Source organism: Idiotropiscis lumnitzeri, chromosome 4 (assembly GCF_059441095.1).
Source record: "Idiotropiscis lumnitzeri isolate Australia: NSW breed Sydney's pygmy pipehorse chromosome 4, RoL_Ilum_1.0, whole genome shotgun sequence".
Classification (NCBI taxonomy): Eukaryota; Metazoa; Chordata; class Actinopteri; order Syngnathiformes; family Syngnathidae; genus Idiotropiscis; species Idiotropiscis lumnitzeri.
Window position 1 is genome coordinate 250,916 of NC_142394.1, and position 24,727 is coordinate 275,642.

Sequence of the window (24,727 nt, forward strand, 5' to 3'; positions counted from 1 at the left end):
AGCTCCTCTGCCAGCGATGCACTCGGGTCTACAGAGGTCGTGCTGCCGCCACGGAAGTTGGTGATGCTCCGTAGACCCTGCCACACCTCCCGTTGTCTGTTACTGGCAAGGTGGGCCTCCAGCCTCCCCTTGTAGATTGCCTTGGCTAGCTTGATGCCTTTGCTCAGGTCAGCACGGGCCACCCTGTACTGGGCTTTGTCGACTGACCTGAAGGCAGCGTCCCGGGCCTTGAGGAGAGAGCGAACCCTGCTGGACATCCAGGGCTTCGCATTTGGGAAGGTCCGTATAGTCCTGTGTAGGGACACAGTATCCATGCAGAACTTGATGTAGTCCAGTACACAATGTGTGTAGACATCAAGGTCCTGATGATCAAAGAGGTCCCAGTTTGTGTCTTGAAAGCAGTCCTGTAATTCACTCATGGCGTCGACACGCCAGGCTTTCACAGTCTTTGTGGTGGGCCTGAATCTGCGTCTGAGAGGGGTGTACGCAGGTGCGAGCTGCAAGGACAGGTGGTCTGACTGGCCGAGAGGGGCGAGTGGGAGGGCCCTGTATGCGTGCTTGATGTTCGAGTACACATGGTCGAGAGTGTTGTCTCCCCTCGTTGGGCACTTGACATGCTGGTGAAACTCTGGGAGTACAGTCTTTAAATTGGCCTTATTAAAGTCTCCCGCTACTACGTGAACGCCATCAGGGTGGGCCCGCTGATGTTTATTGATGACGCACGCGAGTAGCGAGAGCGCCGTGCTAGTGCTAGCGTCGGGAGGGATGTAAACAGCTGTGACAATCACGACCGTTAGCTCCCTCGGGAGAAAATAAGGCCGGCATTTAACGGACATGAACTCGATGTCGGGGGAAGAGTGCTTCTCGACGATCGTGCTATCGCCGCACCAGTTCTCATGCACGTAAACACAGAGCGCCCCGCCCCTCCTCTTACCGGTGTCCCTCGTCCGATCCGCGCGATGTAGCGAGCGCCCGGCCAGCTGGATGCTAGCGTCGGGGACGTCTGCGTGCAGCCAGGATTCCGTGACAACGATCACACTGCTATCTCTCACATAGCGGTTCCCCAGGATTTGTAATCCCAGATCGTCGATTTTGTGGACCACAGATCTGGCGTTGGTGAGGTACAGACTCGGCAGTGGTTGCCTGTGGGGCTGCCGCCGCAGCCGTTGCAAGACACCGGACCTGCAGCCCCACTTCTGCTTCCTCTCTCTGCGTCGCCTGCGCCGCCTCCCGGTCCCGATTACAAGCCACGGTGAGCCGGGCAGCCTCGCCAGTTCGTCCGGAATTTTGCGATCATAGCAAAATTCCTCTGTGATGGTTAATTCGCATTGATATCCAATGTCCACGATGTCCTGGCGGGTATATCGATGTTGTGCCTCAGTTGGTGCCAATAAGAGCATCAGCATATGTTGTTGGAAACAACGTAACCCATTTTGAAAACTTATTAATTACAACCAAACAATATTGCATCTCTAATACTTTGTTTTTCAAACACATAACACATTGTCTACAAAAAAAAATTTTTTTTTTTGAAAAGTCTGTAACCCCACATATGTGGGAATAATTTCATATCATACTTCCCCCTCTTGACACATGACTATGCTCATGTGTCACTCTTGTTACTCTTTCAACCAATGAATTAGGCAGCCAGGAATTGCCATCTGCCAATTTGCTAACGTTTGCACCTTTGTTATCCCAATGTGTGCATTCAATTAGTGGTGCATTTTTCCTGGCGTGAGATCAAATTGTCAAGTTGATTTGCTGCGTGTGTGTGTGTGTGTGTGTTCATTTTCCCTTATAGTAATGCAGTGTCGACTTTGAGGTCATGCCTTGGGCTGCAGCCTTCGCTGCATTCTCAGCGAGGCAGTTTCCAATTGTAATCGTGTCCTTTTCTGTTAAGTGAATTTTGCATTTACAAATAACTATTTAGACGTGCTTTATGCACAACTTTTCCTGTTGCGGTTTTAAAGCCCTTGTTTGCCCAATGTCGACAGAACACATGAACATTTATCTTGACTGTCAGTCCACATTGTAACCCTACATCTTATACAGGATGGGAAACCCCAAACATTGACTATCTCACACCCGCCTACGCTCTTCCTGCTTATTCTAACAATTTCTCTCTTACAAGTTATCTGTTGGTATCACACTGCTAATACTCCCATCGCATAAAAGTCAGTGTGATTTCAGCCTGTGACCTTGGTTCTCAAACACTTTTACTTCTTATTAGTCTGGAATGTGCACCTCATTTCTATTTCTTATCAGTCTGGAATGTGCACCTGGTTTGTGTCTTACAAGTCTGAGTTTCCAGTCGGGAGAAAAAGTGTCCATAAGGTCAGGTCGCGGTTGTCATGATCCGCGTCGGGCATGACAGGTTTTTATTGTTTTTTCGTTCCATGCTTTTGTGTTATTGTTTTGCTTGTTTTCGGGGCGTTTCACCTCAGCACTCATCCTCGTCAGCCACACACCTGCCCCCCGTTAACAATCACACACCTGACTCTCATCTGCTCCCCTAATCAATGGACTATTTAACCACCCCTTGCCGACAGCTCAGCGTCGGAACATTACTCCATACCAGGACTGTCACGGACGCTTCCCGATCTCGTTCTTGCTCTTGCTCTCGTTCACGTACCTCAGTATTCGTTCACTATCGTTGTTCCTCGTCCTTGACCCAGTTTAGTCACGTTTAGTTTGTCTTTGTTATTTTGCACCCTGCCCCGTTTGTTTGTTCACGCCACGTTGTTTGTCCTCGTTTGATTACTTTAATAAATTCCCTTTAGTTTACCCTTTGCCCTGCTTCCTCGCATTCTGGGTCCACCTCCTCCTCGCCGACCGGCGACCAAACCTGACAGCGGTCTGGTGGCAATCTGGACGGCTCCACAGTCGTGTGGCGTGTGACAATTAGGTCGCCGTGCAATGTGAATGTGGTGGAAAAAAGAATGTCATTTTTTGATTCCTTAAAGCAGCGGTGAAGACTGCTTGATCACACTCTGACGTGGCTCTCGCCACGGGATCCAATTGTTGTGACTAATATGCAAATGGATTCACTTTGCCCTGGTTCCTGCAGTAACCCAGGCTAATGAGGTCATTTTTTGCAGTCACTGTTTGCTCAAATGGCTCATAATAATTTGGTAGTGCGTTAAGATGCTTTGTCGGTACAATCTCCCTTTGGTGGTGTAGTGTATCTTCACAAGGTCTAACATACACAACGTATTTTATGGCCATGACGATATTGTTGCTTTTAGGAATACCAAGTCTTGTGTTGGACCTCCCCAACACATAAGTCACAGCCCTGAGAGGCATCGGGCCTCAAAATTATTTACGAAGGTTCAGGGATTTAACAGGGGTCACCGAGACGTCCCAAGGAAGGTGTTTACAGAAAAGTGGTCTGGCGCCTGGGAGGGGGCCGAAAAGTTCAGCCAAGGGCCAGCAGGACAAGAATGCACATGCAACAAGGGAGAACCGGTCACTCATGTCCTTTGTTTGCCCTCCCCACAGGCAAAGGGAAGGCTTGAGAGGGAGAGACCCTCCCCTCCCCCTTCTCCTTGGGGAGACTTCCCTCGACAATAATTACACACTTCTATATAAAAACATCATTTACTTCTCTGTTATTGGTTTTAAGGCTCTGGCAATGTTTTTTCTTTTTGCTTATCACTGACAATGCACCCTTTTAAAGTTTTGACGTTTGTTTGAATTCCCCCCTGCTTATTGACTCTGATATTAAGGTCCAATTGTGTCAGTGCATCACGGCCTAATAAGTAAAACGCACGTTGATGTAGAACTGCTTCTAAACTTACTTTTTATGTTTGTTTTTTTATGTCACGTGATCCTCCGTTGCTATCACGACTGGTCCTGAAAAATTAATGTTTATAACAAGACTTTCTGCTTCCTCCTTTTTTTTTTTCCTTCTTCTGCTCAACACTTTCATACTTGTGTGCATAGGATTTTCTCCTTCATTTGAAAAGTCGGCCAATTTAAATTATGTTGTTTTATTTGAAAAGCCTGTCATTTTCTTTTTCACCTAATCACAAATTTCTCATCACAAAGGTGAACATGTCAATTCTATTTATTTCCTATTTTTCTAATTTTGTGACTCATTTCACTTCAACCAGTTCTCCCTCAAAGTGAACAAGTACACATCAATGTTATTTGTCGTCTCTAATTTCTTCTCTGCTTTCATGAAAATTATAGCCCTTCTAGCCAAATTTTTCCCTGTGTCATTTCTATCTCTGCATTTCATTCCATTCCTGGTCTACCTTAATACAAACATCATCAACTGAAATATGAAATATAAAATATTTATTTCTTCAATTCACCCTTAAAGCAGAATCTAATTCCTATCCTTATCTTTCGTCTGCCCCTTTGTCCTCTAAAGCTACCTGCCCCTTCCACCTTGATAAAAGACCTCCTGTCCTTTATCTTGATAAAAGGTGTCTATAGACCTCTGTTTCTTTTATGTTCTATCTTCTCAGCATGGAAGGCGTTATTTACATACTCCTTCAGGGTACCTATTGGCAGGCAAATGTAATGTTTATTTACCCACTTGTGAATTACCTCTCTTTAGCCTGCATGTAAAGCATTCCTCAACTGCTGTTGAAATGGCCCATTTACATTACCATTTTCCTGTAGCCCGCTGTGATTTTTAAACACAGCTGTCATTCTCACTTTGTATTGCTCAAAAGTCTCATCATCCTTTTGTTTTACTCTTCCCATTTCAGTGTAATTTGCTCTATCTGACTTTTCACATTCCTTTCCTTTGCTCCTTTTGTTTTCATTCTTTTTTTTTTTGTTTCCTGTATCCCTCTTCTCTTTTTTAGGCTACTCTCATCCAATATTCTGTTTCCTCAAAGCCATTTTTCTTCATCTTTTTGGGGTCTTTCTTTGTCTTTCCTTATCTTCACTCATCTTTCTAAATCAGCCTAGGCGTCTGGGTTCAATCTTTTCAGAAAACGCACATCAGGCAAGTTTTCTATCTCTTTTCTTTGAGCCTATCCCGTCGTAAAAGTTATTTTATTTTATTTTCAAATTGGAATATATGTATTTCCTCAAATCTTCCCCTTTATTGATTTATTTTGGAATTATTTTCCTCAATAAGATCTCATCACTCCTAAGTAGCCTTTCGTTGGTTACTAATCATTGATTCCATTTTATCTCTACTTCATCAATCCTTTTAGCACAATTCCAACCACTTCTATCACTCTTCCTGACATTTAGACACACAGACAGACACACAAACGTATACACGGGCCCACAAAACGACACACACAGTTCTCAACACTGAACAACTACAAACCAGAAGAACATGTTAGTAATGACAGCAACACAATCTATCCTTATCTTTGGCCAATAATAAATCCTTTAATTCAACTATTTCTCTCCTAATTTTATATATGCGCAGATTTCTTTATCTTTTTAGAGTTCTTCTTTGTCTTGTCTATGATTATTAATTCTGGTGGTACTGTATAGTACTTTTGTGAGTTTTTAACTAACCTCCGAATTTATATTAAATTTATTTAATTTTCCATTTAACCGAAATCTTTATTTTATTATATTACGATCCTGTTTTTTCACATGCGTCCAATCCTTACATTGCAGCATATTTCTAGGTTTTATTTTACTACCTAATATCCCCATTTTAGAAAATTTGGTCCAGTTTGTCAACACCTAGGGTGTTCTAAAAACTGGTTTCTTAACAGTAGGACAGCAACTCAAATTTTCTGTTGTGGTAATTCTCACGTCAACCTTTTCAGATGGAGAATTCTTGTCTCTGCATCCACACCAGTCTGCTGTTTATAACCCTACTGTATTACATGGGATAAAATACCAAATGGTATTTGTAATCCCCAATCACACCATTCACTCACTTTGCATACGTTTTTTCACAAACATTCACACACAAAATGTACATTGCATGTCCGTCTTCAGCTTCCTTTTTTCCACCAATTCTTTTCTCACTGCTTCGAAACCTGATCCTTCAGGCGTTGCTTAGTCATATTCCTTCACCCACTTCTCCAGAAATTGGCAACAATCCGAGTCATACACGTTCATAAACTTCACATCTGAATTTTCTTTCAACTCTTTGGCCACGTTTTCACCTATTTTTCGTTGTTGTCTGAAGTCCGTTATTTTTACTCACACTCAACCACTGACTCTTTTTTTTTTTTGTTTTCCCTCTCTCGCGCACACACACACACAGCTGCGCAGACCCTCATTCACGCACACACATACACACACAGATCACTTCTCAGTCAAACGAGTTACCAAAAAAATTAAAAATAAAAATAAGAAAAACTACAGAAAATAATGCCTTATTATTTTATTATTTCCTAAATTTAATGTGAAATTGTGAGTAGACTTCCTCGAGGTTTTCGACGTACCGAGAAACGTTTAATTTACACTACCGTGTTATCGGTTTGAACGAGTTACGACCTTATTTCTTTTATAACTCCCTAAATAAAACGATCCGGTTTAGACGTACCACAAGACGTTCTTTTTCACTACCACGTTATCCGTAACGAGAAACCCTGTTTCTAAATGAGTTACGTCCAAATTCCATTTGAAACTCCTTGAATAACGCGATCCGGTTTTAGACGGACCACAGAACCGTTAATTTACACCACCGTGCTATCCGTAGGGGAAACCCAGTTTTCCGAGAAACCCAGTTTCTCAATGAGTTCTGGCCTAATTCGCGACCGATTCTATTTATATAACTCCTTGGACTAGCACGATTCAGTCTATTTAACCGTACTGGCAAACGGTGGAGGCCCGGCCTCCGCGCGTGCTGGTCTAACTCAACTCTTTCACTCCCCTTCCAATTGTTTTAACATTTTCAAATTTTAAAATGGTGGTACGAAATAATTTGAAACACAATACCTGGTTTCCCCTGGATCAGCCTTGTCCGATAGGAAATGGATAGACAATTTCCCAAGTCTTATTAGAGCATTAAAGGATAATGTAATCATGGCAGTCAATCTAAACAGAACAAAGGGTAGACTGCTAGGAGCCACTTTTGTGATCCCGGCATGGAAGTCCATTGTTTCAGAGGGGTCTCGTTCACACCTTTGTTGCAGCCTTGATCTAATCTTCCTGCATTTCTCTCCTGAGGGTCTTGTCACTAGCATGGTCCAAACTTCGGTTACACTTAAAGGATTTCATACATTTGACTATTAAAGGAATATAAGAGTTTGAGCTTAACATAGTTCATTAGATGTTGCTGCATCCAGTGTATGAAAATGTGATACTGTAAAATGCTGAGAGTGTGTGTGGGGGTGAAACTGTGTGTGTGGGAGCATAAGCAACAGAATGGGGGTTGTGCAAGGATGGAATTTTGCAGGATCACCAGAAGGAGGGGAAAGCCGAGATGAACAAAGCATAACCAGGAGGAGTCGCCACGGGATTCGGCGGGAGAAGAAAGACCAATAAGAGCAAGCTAAAGTTAACTGCAGGATACACATAGCCAATAGAATCATGCCAGGATGCCTTTGTCTCTTTGCCATTTGCATATTGTATAGTTTGAATCATTACTGGGCAACTCGGGTAGTACATTCGCTGGTGGCAAGAGAGGTGTAGAGTTGTATTGAGAGGGACCCGAGACCCAGGTGCCATGTAGAAAATCTGTGTATTGGGAATAAATCCACTTGTGCGTGAAAATGCCGGCTTCCTGATACCTTTCTATTGCAGAACGAGCGCGCATATTGTTGGATGAGTGAGAGTTGGGTAAGGTCGCAAATTGGAGTCAGATTACTAATTTGAGTTTACATTGGGTTAAAATTAAATTCTAACATTAATATAAAGCTAAATTCCAACAGCATGTAAGGTTTAATTTTCTTAACCGTTTGTTTCATATATACAAACAAACAAACAAAAAAAACGCTTTGTTACAGCTTCAGCTGTTATGGAATGCGCTGTAGAAATAAAGTTTTAGTATTGTAGTGTAACATAAAGCGGTCAGCTAGTGCTACTATCATTGTCCATTGTGGGTTGCTGATATGTATTACCACAAATTATTTGAAAACACATAATTAGTCACATATTGTGGCTAAGTGAAATTAAACGCAGACCACAGAAACATGGTGAATGTAGCTTTTTTTATTTTTCATTTCAGTAGAAAATTGTACAAATTTTTAATTCATTTGGAATAAAAAGACAACAAAGAAAATTACTAGATTAGATTGTATGTATCAGGCGGGGAAAGTTAAAACCCAGATAGACTGAGCAGCTGTCTGCAGCCGTAAGGTGAACCGCCATCACTCCTTTGTCGTAACAGAGGAAATGGGAACGGATAGGCATCAGAAGGCATTGATGCAAGGTTGTATAATTGCATTGTATGAAGTGTGTCTGTGTGCACCAGCTCTCCATAATGCTTTGTCTCATCGTTGCAGCATTGTGAGTACTGACAATGTCCAGAAGCACAGGAGAGGGAGGGGTAAGGGAAATAAAGGGGCTTGAGCCTCCAACCATAAAAACGTCCATGAGATAGCATTGTTCGCCAAGGGCTCAACAAAATAACAGATGCTTTTAGGGCAGACTGACTTTAATTTCAGTCAGCCTTAAGTTTCAGCCTACAGGCTTGATGGCCTTCAATGGTCGAATTTGTGGTTATTAAGGTCAGGGGAGGGGGGGAGCAGAGTAAAAAGTGTCTTCCTATGTTGAGAGCCAGAGAAGAAAGTTTATAGAATCGCTGGAATATGTAATGAGTCCAAAGACTTATTGTAGGATGTGGTTCTCATTACTGCTCTGCAGGGGCCACTTCCAGGAGAATTTGTAAACTTCTGTTGATAGAATCTACAAACAGACAAAAAAAGTGTGTACATGAGCGACTTATTACGTCAATGTTGATGTTAATTGCTATTCACGGACCAAACAATATTCATAATTATATTATCTTATTAAATATAAAAGGGAATTGGACAAAAGCATATTATATTAGCGTCTTTTAAGACTTGTAAAGTGCAAGGGTGTTAAACTAATTTTCGCCACATCGTACTTGTGGTGTCCGTCACAGGCCCATTGAGACAGTTACCTCATGTAAACGTAAGATTGCCGTGTATTATCACATATACACAACAAATTGATGGATAACAACTTTTGAACTCAGAAGCCATTCAAATTGGCAACTATTTTTGCGCTCATTTTAAAGGAGGGAATTGTTTGTAAAAAATATACTTGTAATATCTGTTCTGTAAAAAATCTGATCAGAATCAGAAATCCCTTTATTGTTATTGTACTCTAGTGTGCAACGAGATTTGCAAGAATCATGAAGCCGTACCACATAATTTGCCTTTGAGGGCCACATAAACTCATGCCATAGCACAGCCAAGTTCTCTGCTTTTTGACGCTGCACCCCGACGACTTGGGCCCCTCCCACAGGCGGTGAGCCCATGGGAAGGGGGACACGTTGCCTTTTTGGGCTGTGCTCGACCGACCTATCCCTAAACTTAACCCAAAATCCAAACTAATTCTTGTAAAGTGAATCTTTATTCGTGTAATGGCTTTGTCTTTTTCACCTTTTCAATGTCAAAATTCCCTCACCAGGGCTGTGATTTCAGAAGCTTCTGATAATGGTATTTAGGTGACAATAGAACTATATGCAAAAGATAAAAGTATTTAATGCTTGATTTGTGTATGACTGATGGCATCATGTAACCTGTATGTTACTGCCTTTTAATCTAATGATCCAATTTACTGGTTGAGACTTACCTAAAGCCCTTTGTAACCACCTGGGCCTACGGTTGAAGTGTATGAAGATGTAGTAGGCCGGGATCCCTGTCAGGGTAATGGCAAATCCAATGCCTGTATTGAGTGGGTCTGAGTACAGCGACAGTAAAACCATGAAGAAACAAGTAAGGCTGAACACCACTGGGATGAAAATCGGCACCTGGGCAGACATCAGAAGTAAATAGAGGGTTAACGTGTTTAAACACAATTCATAATCAAGTTGGGAATGTCACATCTTGAGTTGATGTTTTTTTCCACAATCTGTCCGTGATTGCCTCATAATCAATTTCACCACTGTTTTGTTATGGTCCTCCTGCATTCTCATTTTTATTCCAATTATCTCTCTCTTACAATTACAATTGCCAATCTGTGCCTTTTCATTCATCTGTGTGTGTTTAGTTTTTTAGAAAGGATTCCAACAAGCAGGTTAAATTAAACCTTGGAAGAAGTAAAAATATTTATCATTGCAATATTTTTATCATTGCAGTATTTTCAATCATTCAGTAGTTTTTATCATTACAGCGTTTCCCCCTCTGTATAATGGACAGGCATTAGGAGTGTTTCCTTACACTTAGATACGTTTATACTGTGTATATTTGCATGCTTTTTATGAATGTCTGCTGCTAATGTTATACATTAACGGCTACATTACGCCGCCGACTCTGTGTTATCTATATCTTTGCTGCTGTAACACCTCTAATTTCCCCATTGTGGGACTAATAAAGGACATCTTTATCTTTATCTTTTTATCTTTTAAGTTAACCCTAGAATGAAGGATTATCTGAATTTGCAGAATAAAATGAATTCAGACTCAGTCACCACGGTCACAGTCTCCCCCCATTTGAAGCAAAAATGGCTTGTTCAACGATCCCATCACTATTGAGGCACAACCAAATCAGAGATGATATGCTGGCATTCCCACATCAATTTGTATTCGAACAGTATTGTTTTTCGCCAAACTCAGTCATGTGTCTTCAGAAGATTTTCCAGTCCGGCTGTATACCAGGGCTCACCAAGAACCATATGACATGTATAACGCATTTTTCTTAGTTATTGTGTGAAGTAATTAACATGATTATTGTCGTCACAGAAATGAAAAGCATTATTGATAGTAATTTAACGTAATTGGAGCAAATCTATTTCAGAAGTGTGTAGCAAACCGATATCCCTTCACGTATTATTACCCAAGAAGTTGCTCTGACGTTCAAAAAGGTTGGTGACCCCTGCCGTATACTGTATCTCACACACAGTTGACTTCCATTGACATTGGTGCAAAATTTGTGCATTGAACTTTAGTTTTTTTTGTTTTGTTTTGTTTTCTGGGCGGGGGTGAGGGAGTTTTATGTCACTGCAAAGTTTACTGTATTGCATAAATCATCAGCAATGGTGTGTCTGCTGGTGAGAAAAGTTAACTGTCGCTGTTAAACGGCAGTTATCTGCAATGGTAAAATAAATATATTTCCACAGGATTGCATTGATGTAGAAATTAATTATTTGCACTCTTATTTTTAATTTTATTCATTTAAAACTTGACAGGCTGCTTCTTAATTCTGGGGTGAACCAGGGGCCCACTCCATTACTGACTCAAGGCCGATGAGCATTTATTGATCAAAAGTTAAAATCATTTATGAATGAGTTATTTAAATGTATTTTTAGATTTAATCTGTTATGTTATGTTATGATCTCTCAGTTAATAATTGGTTGGTTGGTTAAATACTAAGCAAATAAACGACAAATACATGAGATGTATTTTATTTGGATAATTGGTTAATTATTTCTAATTTAATTCTAAATAACATTGAAAGGGGAGAATGCATTATTTTATTTGTAAGATAAATAATATCAAAGCAACACTGGGTATGTTTGTGACCATAAAATATTTTCATAACTTTCCATCAGAGTTTTCATTTTTTTTACACTGGCCGGGAATCCGAATTTCTACCCCCCATTTTTTTAAATGAAATTTTAGCTCCGTTGTTTTTAGCGGTTCAAGACACAGACTAAAAAAATCTCCCTCTGCCTTAGGCTGGAGGGACGTGTCCCGAATGTTCTTTGTGCTTAGGTACCAAACTGCAGTTGAGAGTACCCTACCTTTTTGGAGTTGTGACTGAGCGGCATTGAATGACGTCACTCCCTCACGGCATCGGCCGTTCTGTTCCCGCGGACCCGTGCAAGAGTCCGCGGTTATACTTTTCATAAAGACTGTTTCATCACTGCCTGGAAAAATCATGAAACTCATTGCTGGTGTTGGGGGTGAACACTTGACGAGCTCGACACGCACACACGTGTACGCGAACAAAACACGCACCTGCATACTGCCGCCTCGGTTGGACATGTCATGCGGAGCAAACCAAGACAATTCCTTATTGCCGTTAAATGGCGATCGGTGGCGAAAGAGGTGGTCACCTGACTTTGGGACTGAACCGTTTTAGCCAATTATTTGAATTATTTTGTAGTAATTTGACAGCTGTGATATGAAGACCTTTTTTTTAACTTGCCTTTATTATTTATGTGACTGTTGGTTCCTGTTCAGTTAACAGACATTGCAATTGGACTATTATTATTATTATTATTATAAATATCAATATCTTAAATGGTTTGCCCAGAGGGAGGGGCTAAGCATATTTAAGGAGTTCCGAATTCATTTGTCAGGATGGCTAAGCCAAGTAACGTCGTGGGTGACTAGCTGCTGGAGACCGTAAGCGAACTAAGCAAAGTTGAAGTCAATGTTGAATTTTCAATTGTAAATATGTTCTCTTTCTTTTGGGTTGCTTTATTTTTGGTATTTTGTCACTTGAGTCCTCACTGTAAATATCTTTTCACCTATTGGGCAATTGTTGTGGTCATTAAAACCCACTGAATTTAATTTTTTTGACTGTGCCATCATTATCAATTTTTCCACAAACAAACCCGTGACTGGAGTCCTTGGAAGGAATACTGGAGAGTGCTCCTTCTGGGGTATCATTGTTTTGTTGGATGACTTCAATGCTCAAGTGGGCAAAGATAGTGAGACCTGGATCTCATTTCTCCGGCAGAACTTCACCCATGTCCCGGGGGAGGTGGTGGACATTGACCATGTCCCGGAAATCCCCAAACCTGTTGTTGGACACCAGCGATGAGCAATGCCGTCAAGCTGAAATTGTCCTCCTAGGCCTTTTTGGCCTGTGGGACTCCATATTCAGCTGATCGGTACCAGCTGCCCAAGCAGATTGCAGCCTTGGTGGTCACCAAGCAAAAAATTCGGCCATCGGAGGAGTTCAGTGAGGGAATAGGGATTATTTCATTGCTCTGAAGAAATAATGGTTCACCATCCGGTGTCTCAGGAGGGGAAAGCGGTCCACCATCCAGACTGTAGTGTGCTGCTGACCTCAACACAGGACATTGTGAATCGGTGTAGAGAATAGTTTAAAGATCTGCTCAATTCCACCGACATGCGTCCATGAGGAAGCAGGGTCTGGGGTGCCTGAGGTGGGCTTTCCTATCACTGGTGTTAAGGTCACCAAGGTGGTTAAACAGCTCTTCAGTGGTAAGGCCTGTGGGACGATCTGTTGGGAAGTTGAATATCAGATTTAGGAGGTGCACCATCCGCAAGGTACTTGAGGGTCTGTATTTGCTTTGTGGACTTGGAGAAGGCATTTTACCCTATACCCCAGGGGATCTTGTGGAGGATCCTCAGAGAACAAGGGATATCAGATGCCCTAGTACGGACAGTTTAATCCCTGTACAACCGGTGACAGAGTTTGTTCCACAGTACTGGCAGGGAGTCAGATTTTTTTTCAGTGAAGGTTGGACTCTGCCAAGGCTGCCATTTGTCACAGATTCTGACCATAACTCTTTTGGACAGAATTTCCAGGTGTAGTCGAGGTGTTGAGGGCGTCTGATTTGATGGGCTCAGTGATAAGTCTCTACTTTTTCCAGATTATGTGTTGCTGTTTGCTTCAACGCTCACGGGAGCAGTGTGCAGTCGAGTGAGAAGCACCTCCAAATCTGAGACCATGGTCCTCAGTCGGAAAAAGGTGGAGTACCCTCTCCAGGTTGGTGACAAGATATTGTCCCAAGTGGAGGAATTTGAGTGTCTTGGCATCTTGCTCATGAGTGAGGGGAAGATGGAGCGGAAATCGACAGGTGGATTGGTGCAGGGTGTGCAGAGATGCAGACTCTGTATTGGTCTGTTATGGTGAAGTGGAAGCTGAGCCAGAATGTGAAGCTCTCAATTTACTGGGTGATCTATGTTCCTACCCTCAGCTATGGTCACAAGCTGTGAGTTTGACTGAAAGAATACGAAATGAGAAAAATAAGTTTTCTCCGGAGTGTGTATTAGAGCTCTGTCTTAGAGATAAAGTGAGAAGCTCGGTCATCGGAGAAGGGCTCAGAGTCAAGGTACTGCTCCTACGCATTGAGAAGAGCCAGATGAGGTGGCTCGGACATCTTGTTGTTTGTTTCTCATGCTCCTTGTGTTTCAGTTATTTTTATTTTTTTCTCCAGGTTCTGCTCCTCCTTTCTGTTGTACTTTGCCACCATCACCACGGCTGCAAATGTGTCCTAAAGCAGAGCTGCCAAAAACTGGCACTGTTGGTTTTGGTTTTGTTGGCACCCTTGGAACTTGAACTTGGAACTACTGTTTAGATTAAATGTGTCTGAAAAGCCAAAAGTGTGTTATACTGACCTTAAAGGGCCGTGGGAGGTCAGGCCGGGTGTGTCGAAGGTAGATTAAACCAAGTACTACCACACCAATTGATAACCACCGCAGAAAGCTCATGAAGTTTAACAAGCTGTAGATGTCTCCCACAAACAGCTGGAGCATGGTCAATGGATACTGCACACAGAATGTTTCAAACGGACACTTCACTGACGTTAAAATCGACACTTATATAATAGGTTTGCATGTAAAAATGACATCAGCACTAAAATGCTGCCCCCTAAAAGAGTCTGTAGTACTTTTCTGATGAGACTTACGGCAAATTGGCATCCCCCTTTTGGAGCTCGGCTTGTTATTTTTATAGTGAGGCAAGCGTTGTAATATTGCTCGAATCGTCAGTCGCACAAATCCACATTACGACTCTTGTCCACTTAAACCTGTGAAAGTGTAAAAGCGTTCTGCACAATAGTTTGGATTTATTGGCATCAAATGTGAGCTCATGTGATCACTTCCACAAAATCAAAAATACTGTGCCGATCGATTCTCCACTTACACAGGCTGAAGCGGACAAGAGCAAGAATGTGCACACGAACCCCGATTGGTTATATTTCAGTCATTTAGCTATGCTAAAGTTGTGCCAACTCGAAGGAGACAGATGGCTGCTGACAGCGGCCACCATGGACCGTCATCCCCCCCCGGCTAACAGTAGGATAACAGCACGGCTAATAATAACACTTAGCTTCAGGCTGTAAAAAAAAAAAAAGGCGTTAACACGACTAAATTTGCTCCTTACTCTTCTTATGGCTCCATATCACGGATGTCCTCTTAAACAGTCGCGTTCATCGTTCATGTCCGACTGCGTACAGCCGCCAACTTCAGCGTGAGAGTGAGTGAGCGTCGATTTCAGATAAAGACCTCTTCTTGAACGGTGCGCATGTGCTTTTAGTCAAGGCCGCTTCGGTCAATGTTAAAAAAAGAAGCAGTGTGCCATGTCCTCTCAGCATCATCTATGTACCTCCGCTCATTTCCACATTTCCTCATTCTCACATAAATCAGCCATAAAGCGGTTATTCCTTTTGATTTGTTAAAGTGGTCATAGGTAGGGATGTCCACAGGAATTTTGGTTCCAATTGATCGTTTTGGGACTTTATAAGCAATAAAAGTCAATGATTTCCAATTGAGAGTTTGTAATCCATCCCTTTAATGACTTGAGCGAAACATGGAGAGAGCGGCCATATTCCTCATTAGAAGTAGGCGCTTTTCAAGTCGTCACTTATTTCCCATAACTTTCTCTCAAGTGTAAACACTAGTTTGGATTCTCCCCTAAATGAAAATGAATATCTGCCAATTGGACATCAGGCCACTTTGTAACTTCTTCCTCCCACTCTGTAATCCCACAAGGATTGGGAAATTGCTTTGTCATCTGGCAACTTTAACTTTTTGGAGTAATTTTCACAATCCCTTTACAGTTAGTCCACTTGTACGTAATGAATTCCGCCATTCTCTCTGCGGCAAGAATGTGCACGCATCCTGATTACTTCATTTGTTTACAATCTGGAAATGGGTCGAGAGCAGGGGTGTCAAACGTCTTCGACGGCCAGTGTCCTGCATGTTTTGCTTTTCTCCAGACTGCAACACAGATGATTCTGCCTGACACCTGAAAGCATGCAGGAAAGCGACCCTGCAGAACTAGATCTTGACACGTCTGGTCTAGAGAATACCCTCATTTGAGACACAGTATGTTTCTACCACTATGTTGTTATCCCACTTTATTGATCTGGATATACTTAATTTTAGTAAACTGACCAAAATGAGGATGGCAGCTATTGGAGTTTTTCTTCGAATGTGAATCATGGAGTAAACCTCAGGTAGCTGTCCTTCACGTGATGCCACCATGAATGTTCTGCAAAACACACATACATTAAGTTTCTTTCACCATCCATCATGAATTTACTTTTGCTTTCCCAGGTTTGGGTCTCAGGGGCAGCATTTCCAACTGAAGCCCAGACTTTTTGTCCCGAGCCACTTCATCCAGCTCTGCTCAGGGGTGCCAGCCCTGACACATAGTCTTTCCAGTATGTCCTGAGTCTTCCCTGGGGTTTCCTCCCGGTGTGATGTGCCCGGAACACCTCACCAGAGAGGCGCCCAGGAGGGATCCTAATCAGCTCGAGCCACTTCATCTAGCTACTCTCAATGTGGAGGAGCAGTGGCTCGACTCTGAGCCCCTTTGGGGTGTGTGAGTTTTCTTACTCAATGTCTAAGGGAGAGCCTGTGTTGTCACAACAGCAAAATTTTGATTTCGATACTATATCTGCATAAAATACCTCAAAGCTGGTACTGAAACATCAACAACAAACAGCCTGTATGAAGGAGTTCGGAACTCCCAGAGGGACACAGTTGAACACCTTCCCCAAGTCCACATGTAGACTGGTTGAGCAAACTACCACACATCCTTGAGGAACCTGCCGAGGGTGTAGAGCTGGTCCACTGTTCCAACTATGATTTCAATTGGATTGAAACTTTAGCAAATCGAACCTAGGAGGAGTTGCAACTATAGTTAACATAAATCACATAGGCCATTGTATATAGATGCAATCAAACAACTAAAGTGAACTAAAAAAAATAATCTAGAAAAAAATAGGTCACACATAATCCAAAATAATTTTAACCTACATTTTATGTATGAACATGAAAATGTTAGACACGGGCAAAAAATGATGCTTAAATATCCTGAATAAAATTAGACTAAAATGTTGACAGATTTTGTTGACTAAAACCAGACGAATGAATAATGTTTTCTTGGACTGAAATAAAACGAATGCCCTCGATTTATAGTCGCCTTAAACTAAATAAAATAAATACAAATAGAATGAGGGTGACGAAATGTGATAAACACTAAAAAATGGGACTAAAACTAGACTAAAGCTGGGACAAAATTTAAAAATGGACGATAGAATTAATACTACTATCAACACTGGTGTCCACCAACGGGTTTGAGGGTTGCTGCCATCACAGGCACCAATCCCCTTAAGACCACAGCACTGGTAGGCCGCCACAACATTGAAGGTGCAGAACACGGTCCACTGGTACTCAATGTCCCTCGCCTACCTCGAAACATAGGTGAAGCTCTACCGGAGGTGGGAGTTAAAACTCCTTTTGACGGTGGATTCTGCCAGACATTCCCAGCAGACCTGCACTGCACATTTGGGTCTGCCAGATCGTAACAGCATCTTTCCCACCATCGGCGCAAACACATTACCAGGTGTAGATCATTCGACAGCTCAGTCCCTCTCTTCACCTGAGTCATGCGGTCACAAGTCCGGAGACACAACCACAATGTCAATCATTGATCTGCGGCGGGAAGCCTTTATCATAAGGCATACAATAGGGAGGGTGTTTTCAGGATACCAGACTTCATCCAAGGCCATGGAGTGGACTTGGGACCCGAGGTTAGATGTGGCTAGGTACATTGGAGGCCCAGGGAAGGAAGATGACCTCAACCTACATTACATTAGACATTGTCTTAGGAACCTATGAACTGTGGGCATTGCCTTTTAGGAGTGCTTTTTTCTGACTTCATCTGCTTCTGGGTGTGGTTGTTAGGATAAGAAAAGCAGCCTGACTGACTCCAGAGATTTGAAATAAAACCAGACGGGCAAATGTCAATCATTTGTTTGAGTCTTTATTTGAGTGTTTGTCCTTACTCACTCTGTGAGTAAGTGTTATTAACTAATTGTTAATTGGGGGCTTATGCCCTACAAAAAAAAAAAAAAAAAAAAATAGCCGGGGTAAGTGTGGCACTATGTGAAAAATGGATACATAGAAATAGTTGCCCCCCCCACACACACACACACTTTTATTGTCGTTGTACTTAAGGTCATTTTCTAATGATAACATGAGGGTTTAGTGTCTGTGTGTCTATTAGGGTGCAATATTAGTTTCGCCAGCAGAGGGTGTTTAGGACCTTGCTTTTCAGAGCCGACGCTGAGTACCGTAGAAGAAGAACAGTCAGTTTGCGATGACGCAAGAGAAGCTGCGCACCAAGAACGTTTTCTGAATGTCACTATTGTGCCCGACAGGTAAAATGTTTTGTAAATAAGCTAAAAATGTTAAGCAAGAGTAGAAAATTGTCACAAATGTTGAATGTATTGTAGATGTCTAGCTAGAGAGTAGACGTGTGTACATATATTAGTTTTTGAATGTGATTCACTACAACGTACGCTTGTAATGGATGGATACATAGTGCGACGCGATCGCGGGAGACGAAACACAACAGCATGATATGTCCAATTTGGTAACTGACGTCGCGAGGTGTTTAGAAGCTGAAGTCGTGGCCGAAGTTCATGTGAAACAGGATAGGTTGTGTCATGAGGTGCCAGTATCAATCTTAGTGTTTTGCTAAGAAAGTTGTTAAGGACGCTAAACTAAGCTCCAAAGTGCATGTTGGGGGCTTCTATTAGCACTAACCCATTAGCCAGCGCTGGAAGCCATTGTCCACTTTTGATGTTTTAGAAATCTACAAATTTTTAGGTTTCATTACAAAACTATCCATTGTTCATCCTGAAGTTGTCAATGTTTAATACAACTGTAGTAATGTGGATTAAAACAGTTCAGTATGTGAAAAAGTATTGCAAAAGCAACAGTTAAAACTCTTTAATTTTATTATATTTCATTGAATTATAGTCTTTGTTATTAAACGTGCATATTGTGTTTTCCTCATTAACATAGTACAGCAATGTATGCGGACTAAGATGTATAACCATAGTCGTAGAATTGTCACAAGTTGTAATAGAAGTGGTTTTGGTGTAATTGTAGAAGAAGAACAGTCAGTTTGCGATGACGCAAGAGACGCTGCGCACCGAGAACGTTTTCTGAATGTCACTATTGTGCCCTGACAGGGAGAAGATGCTGCTGATTAAAAAAATTAAATACGTTGCACGGCAGATGAGTTGGCCCATCATTCTTAGCTGTGTAACATAAGCATGGACGGAAATGGGCTTTCATTCGTCAGGTAACATCACTAAAGGGGTCAAGTAAATATGGACTATCATTGACGGACGCCTGTTTTGCTGACAACTGACAGAAACATGCCCCACTTGTGTCATGTGTTTGTTCAAAAGGGGTTATGTGAGAGGACAGCACAGTCTTTATATGTGAGAGAGTAAGTACACCTGTTTTCAACAGGATCTCTGCTGGGACTGTGATGGCCGGCTGTGATTGGCTAAGGAGGCAGAACCAGAACACAGCACTTCACTTTGCTATTAGACCACACAGATGTACATGATTCTGATTCTGATTGTTTGTTGAAACATGAGCTGCAGAGTACTCAAAAGGACTGAGCTGCTAGTCAGACTGGTTGCCTCGCATCTTGCCTCTCTCCCTTTCCATCCTCCCTCTTCACTGCATGTAAAGTATTGAGATCTGTTGCACGTCTTTTAAATGTACGCTGCATTTGCTGAGGTTTTCATACCAAGCTCTGTCTTTTTTTTCCCTCCAATGCCCCTATCGGTTCTCATACACCTAAAATCTCTGTGAGCTAAACAGTGGACCAGGCTTCCCGTTGTGTCTCCCTCTGTTTTTTGTTTGTGTTTATTTGGACGGATTGTAATTTGAAAGACAAATTCCTTTTTTACATACTTGGCCAATGAATCACATTCTGATTTTAGATGTGGTGTGTTATTTTTTTTTCCAATCATATTGCTATTTGTATTCAAATCTTTAAATGGGCTCGCCCCAGCCTACCTCCACCCCTACGCATCTGCTCAGTGCCTCAGCTGTGCGGATCGGAGACTACTCCTTCCCTCTCGAATGACCTTTTATTAAATGATAGGAATGCCCCCTCTCTGTCCACTTTTAAAACTAGTTTGAAGACGCATTATATTCTTTTGCTTTGACGCAACTTGAGACTGTTCTGCTGATTTCTGGTGTCCACTGTCTATGTGTTCCTATCATTAATTTCTATTTTAACGTACTGCTTTCACTTTGTTATTGAATTAATGCTACTTTGTGTTTTATTCAGTGTAAAGCGCTTTGTTACAGCTGCAACTCTTATGAAGTGCGCTATATAAATAAAGTTGTATATTGTATTGTATATAGCAGAGAATATTAGCACTAGTGGTCACCAATTACCTACGATGCTGCAACCGTGAAAGGCTTTGCTCCAACATGGAACCGGTAGTTATCCCTTGAGCAAGGAGTCGACTTCAAAGGAGATATGGAAAAGGATAAGTAATTAAGTAAAGTGAAGCACGACAGAGGACTAAATGGCCAGGAGATTTTAGCCATTCCTTCAGAATAAGTATGGTATATTCGCCAACGGATGAATTAAGGGGTGTCAGAAAACTGCAGTTGTTTATTGCCATTCAAACTTCAAACTAGTCAGGCAACCTCTAACTTACGGACAGAGGGTTGCACACGTTTTGTATAAATTAAGTGCATACCACTCATAAAGCAACAATGCTCTCAAAACATGAGGAAGTTGTACCTTGACAGGGCCAAGAGGCAACCATTCATGGAACCGTAGCATGACATGGCCACAAATACTGGCATTGCTAATGAAAAATCCCCCATCAGCTTCTTTGCAAATGTCTGTAAACAAAGGAAACAATGTTAAAACAGAGAAATACCTTATGGGAGTAATGTGTTGTGTGATAAGACAAAGTATGCACTGCCTTTATGCATGGCCTTTGTGAACATAGAGTGTGATAGATGGAAACGAGAATCATGCTTTTTCATACAGTCCATGCTAAACCATTACAATGTATTATTTAGGCATCATCAATTTGTTTGCTTTTATTATAGCAAGGATGTGTGACAAAAATTCAGATTCCATACATGATGCTTTGTTGAAAAAAAAATTAGAAATGTCATTTCACACGTCATTAGCCATAAAAGTCATATGGCCAAACTATGATATCCGCATAACTTTGCACTCATTCCACTGCTGAATCATCAGGCCTTTCTTCTTATGTCCTTGCCCAATCACAACACTTAGTAGAATCCAAAAACACTATATGCCTTAGTCATCTCATTGATTTAGGCACTTGTGTTGCTATAAACAAAATCCACAAGTGAGGCATTAGCACTTCTCTTTGATTCCTTTACATCTGGTATGAGTTCATTTTTCTTTAATTTTCCAGACCCAAAATTCATTTCAATCAATCAAATGTAATATGAATTATGCATTTATTCTTTAAAACATGTTTTTTGCTAGCAAAGACTTACAAACACTGCTGATGTTTATTAAAGGGATCATTCAGCCAGGATAGACCATTTTTCATTCAAAAACTGCATTTTTTAAAATCAGGAAAACTATATGAGCTTGCATTTTCAATGTTATCAACTTGTTTTGGAGAAATGACCAAATACCGAACTACTCTCAAAATGCCCCTATGTCGCTAGCTGTTTAGCCACGTTCCCCTGCCTCTTGCCATGTCTTGGAGGGAGTCAGCCGAGGAACCGGACACAACGTGTCCATTCAAAATCATTGTACATAATGTCCATCTATTGGCACTAAAATGTGTGGGACATCTCTACTTATGCTCACTTGAACCTCTGAAAAGATCATGATTAACCTCTCCATGGCTTGCTTATGAAAGAATAAGGATATGAGCGGCTTACATGCAGTTTCTGTCATGTCTTATTTGCGGTCTTGATAAGTCGTCAACATGCACCGTGCTAGGGGATACTATAGCTCCATGAGAAAATTCTCAAGCCCCCAGCAATTCATTCATTCATTCAGCCATCTATTTAAGTAGTCATTCTGTTCCAATACAATTAATGTTCCCATGTTCATGCTACAGCTGTAATGTGTTCGTGAGGGCTGAGAGTGGCTGGATGAGTTTTTCAGTCACTTGCACGTTAGGTTAGAGTTTAAAAAACACGTTCAAACATATTTTTGAATTTGGAGGTGGTACTACTGACAGATTAAAAAAAGTAAAATAAACAAATAGAATGTTGATTATTTTAATAGGATTGATGTATGTGCAAAGTTTCATGAGTTTGGGTGCATATTAAGACACTCAAAATTAGCGTTGTTTTCTTGGCCAACAATGACGTTTTACGAAAACTCACAAACTTTGTGTTTTAACATTTTGAAGGCCTAAACACTCTTTTGAGCAATGAGGTAGATCTGGTTAAAACGCCTCGAGAAAAACATCCAAAAATGAAACATGAATTTCCTTTACCCAGTAGGTGGCGCTACCATCATGATGAAAAATAATTAAAATCATAATTGCAGGCCTGAAGACATGTACTATCATGAAATGGGTGAAATTATCATCTTGGTCACGCTACAGCAGCTTTTATTGACATTTAGTGATGCTAAAGTTTTGTTAGTCAGGCAGCCATTAGCCCTCCTCAGCCAACAGGTTAACACCACTGCAGCTGTCAGGAATTGATAAGTGATCAACCGCTGATACAGCCACTGGCATAAGATAATTTCATACCGCAAACCATGGCTGTGCCATTGTGGACAAGGTAATGCCTTTTTCTCGTAGAGCTCACATTTAATGTCAATAAAATTCAATACATCGTACCGCTCGCTTTTACATTTTCACAGGTTAAAGTTGACATGAGTAGAGCTGTGCATATGAATTTGGGTGACAATTGGTCACCGTTTTCTGACACCAGGTGACAACAGAACATGACAAAACAAGCTAGGAAAAAATATAACGATGGTTGGCTCTTTCCCTCACTGACATTGACAGGTTGAAAAAAATAAACAAAGCAGGCCACCCCCTTAACAAATGGCCAATAAGATGTGCTGTATGTCGTAATAAAAAAGATGCATTAAATCATTTTTTTTTCCCGTGAGGAGGGGGGCGGGTGATAGTGCTTACATTTTTACAGACATCAAATGACCAATCAAATGTCCGTTTAAGGGTGGGAAAAGATAACTGGTTCAGGTTGAACATGAAGAAACAACTTGGTCAATGTTGTTACATGTAGGAGAGTAAAACAACTTTGGTTCGGTCATATTTCCAGTTAGTGTAAGAAAAAAAAACGCCTCAGTCATGGCACATTCTAAGTCACTTTTTTTGTTAAGCAATTAATAAAGGATCCTCTTCCTTTTTACTTGGTTGTTCACGCATCGGAATTGGTGTTTTGTTACATTACCATTAAAAATACCAATGTGTTTTCTAGATATTTATTTATTTCTAATTGTTTTCCAAAAACATTGAAACATGACTTCGGGAATTATACAATGTCACCGACAATATACTACGTACAATGGAATCCCAAAAGTTGAATGCTGGCTCAAATTCACCAACAAAATTATCATAACATATAATGTAGATTAAGTGAATTTATTTCAGGCTTATGCAGTCAGCGAACCAATAGCAAAGGCAAAAGACAGTGATTTTTAAAAATCTGCTGAGGTCTTGCATAACATCACGAATGATGACTGTTGGTTCTCAAGACTTTCTAAATTTAAATATTGGTTTACCTTCAATACGACACTTTGGTGGTTCTTATCTATAGGTAATCAACTGCTGGCAGATCTGAAACGACTTCAACTGAAATGCTTCCAGAGAAGCAGCCAACAGGAGACGATATAGAAGGGGAATCTCGGCCAAGGAAAATACTGTTCGAATCATGTGAGCAGCCCTTTTACACTGTTTGTTAATGAAGAATATCAGATTTCCACAAAACTTTTTGGAGTGACACAAGTGCTAAGGAAAAATCGACATAATGATGGTGATCCAAGCGTATTTCATTGGGAATTTTTATTTCATTTTTTGCTGAGATGAGATGTGAATCTTTAACAATTTCTCGGACAATAATAGATCTCTTTGATTGACACAATTGTTTCAGGAGATGTGTACCACAAAGTACTACATAAAGTGCAATTGTGCAGAAAAGACTGTTTGTATTTTAGTATTTACCACAGCAACTGCTTCTGAGGCCAGGAGCTCCTCAACCGACATCACAGTGTAGTAGGCCACATTAATCAACACATAGCAGGTTGTCACAATCGCCATAGAGACACAGATAGCCAAGGGCAATGTCCTGTAACATAGGAATCCACTGGTAAACTCATGTACAAAAGGTTATATTAGTTTTGGTAATCCCCATGGCATTTTTAGAGAGGCTGAGAAGATACTTTGTTGCGCTGTTGTTGGTTTTATTATAATGCACATTGTAAAAGAGATTCTTCTTGTAGGTTATTATAACTTGGACTGCACTTTTTATGGGCTTGTAAAAGGCCTTTGTTTCTGTCAATCACGGTACCTTGATCAGGGGACTGTGACAGTTAACTTTCTGATGCTGCTGTTGGTTTTCAAATTATCTTTCAGGGCAAACAAAATGTGTACATTTTGCTGGGCTGTCTTTTTCCTTTCTTCATGTTCCTACAGGGATCTGGCTGAG

General features: G+C 41.2%; 1 protein-coding gene across 1 annotated transcript in view; it reads right to left on the reverse strand.

The window, feature by feature from the left end:
- Positions 1 to 8,070: 8,070 nt before the first annotated feature.
- slc7a11 (solute carrier family 7 member 11) overlaps positions 8,071 to 24,727 on the reverse strand; it is a 77,961-nt gene continuing 61,304 nt past the window's right edge. Inside the window, exons 7-12 of the mRNA XM_088294361.1 lie at positions 24,244 to 24,367; positions 20,841 to 20,944; positions 16,163 to 16,259; positions 14,384 to 14,533; positions 9,700 to 9,877; positions 8,071 to 8,784 (exon numbers count right to left, since the gene is read on the reverse strand). Coding sequence (XP_088150487.1) covers positions 8,729 to 8,784; positions 9,700 to 9,877; positions 14,384 to 14,533; positions 16,163 to 16,259; positions 20,841 to 20,944; positions 24,244 to 24,367 — 709 coding nt within the window. The 3' untranslated portion in view covers positions 8,071 to 8,728. The remainder of the gene's footprint in view (positions 8,785 to 9,699; positions 9,878 to 14,383; positions 14,534 to 16,162; positions 16,260 to 20,840; positions 20,945 to 24,243; positions 24,368 to 24,727) is intronic.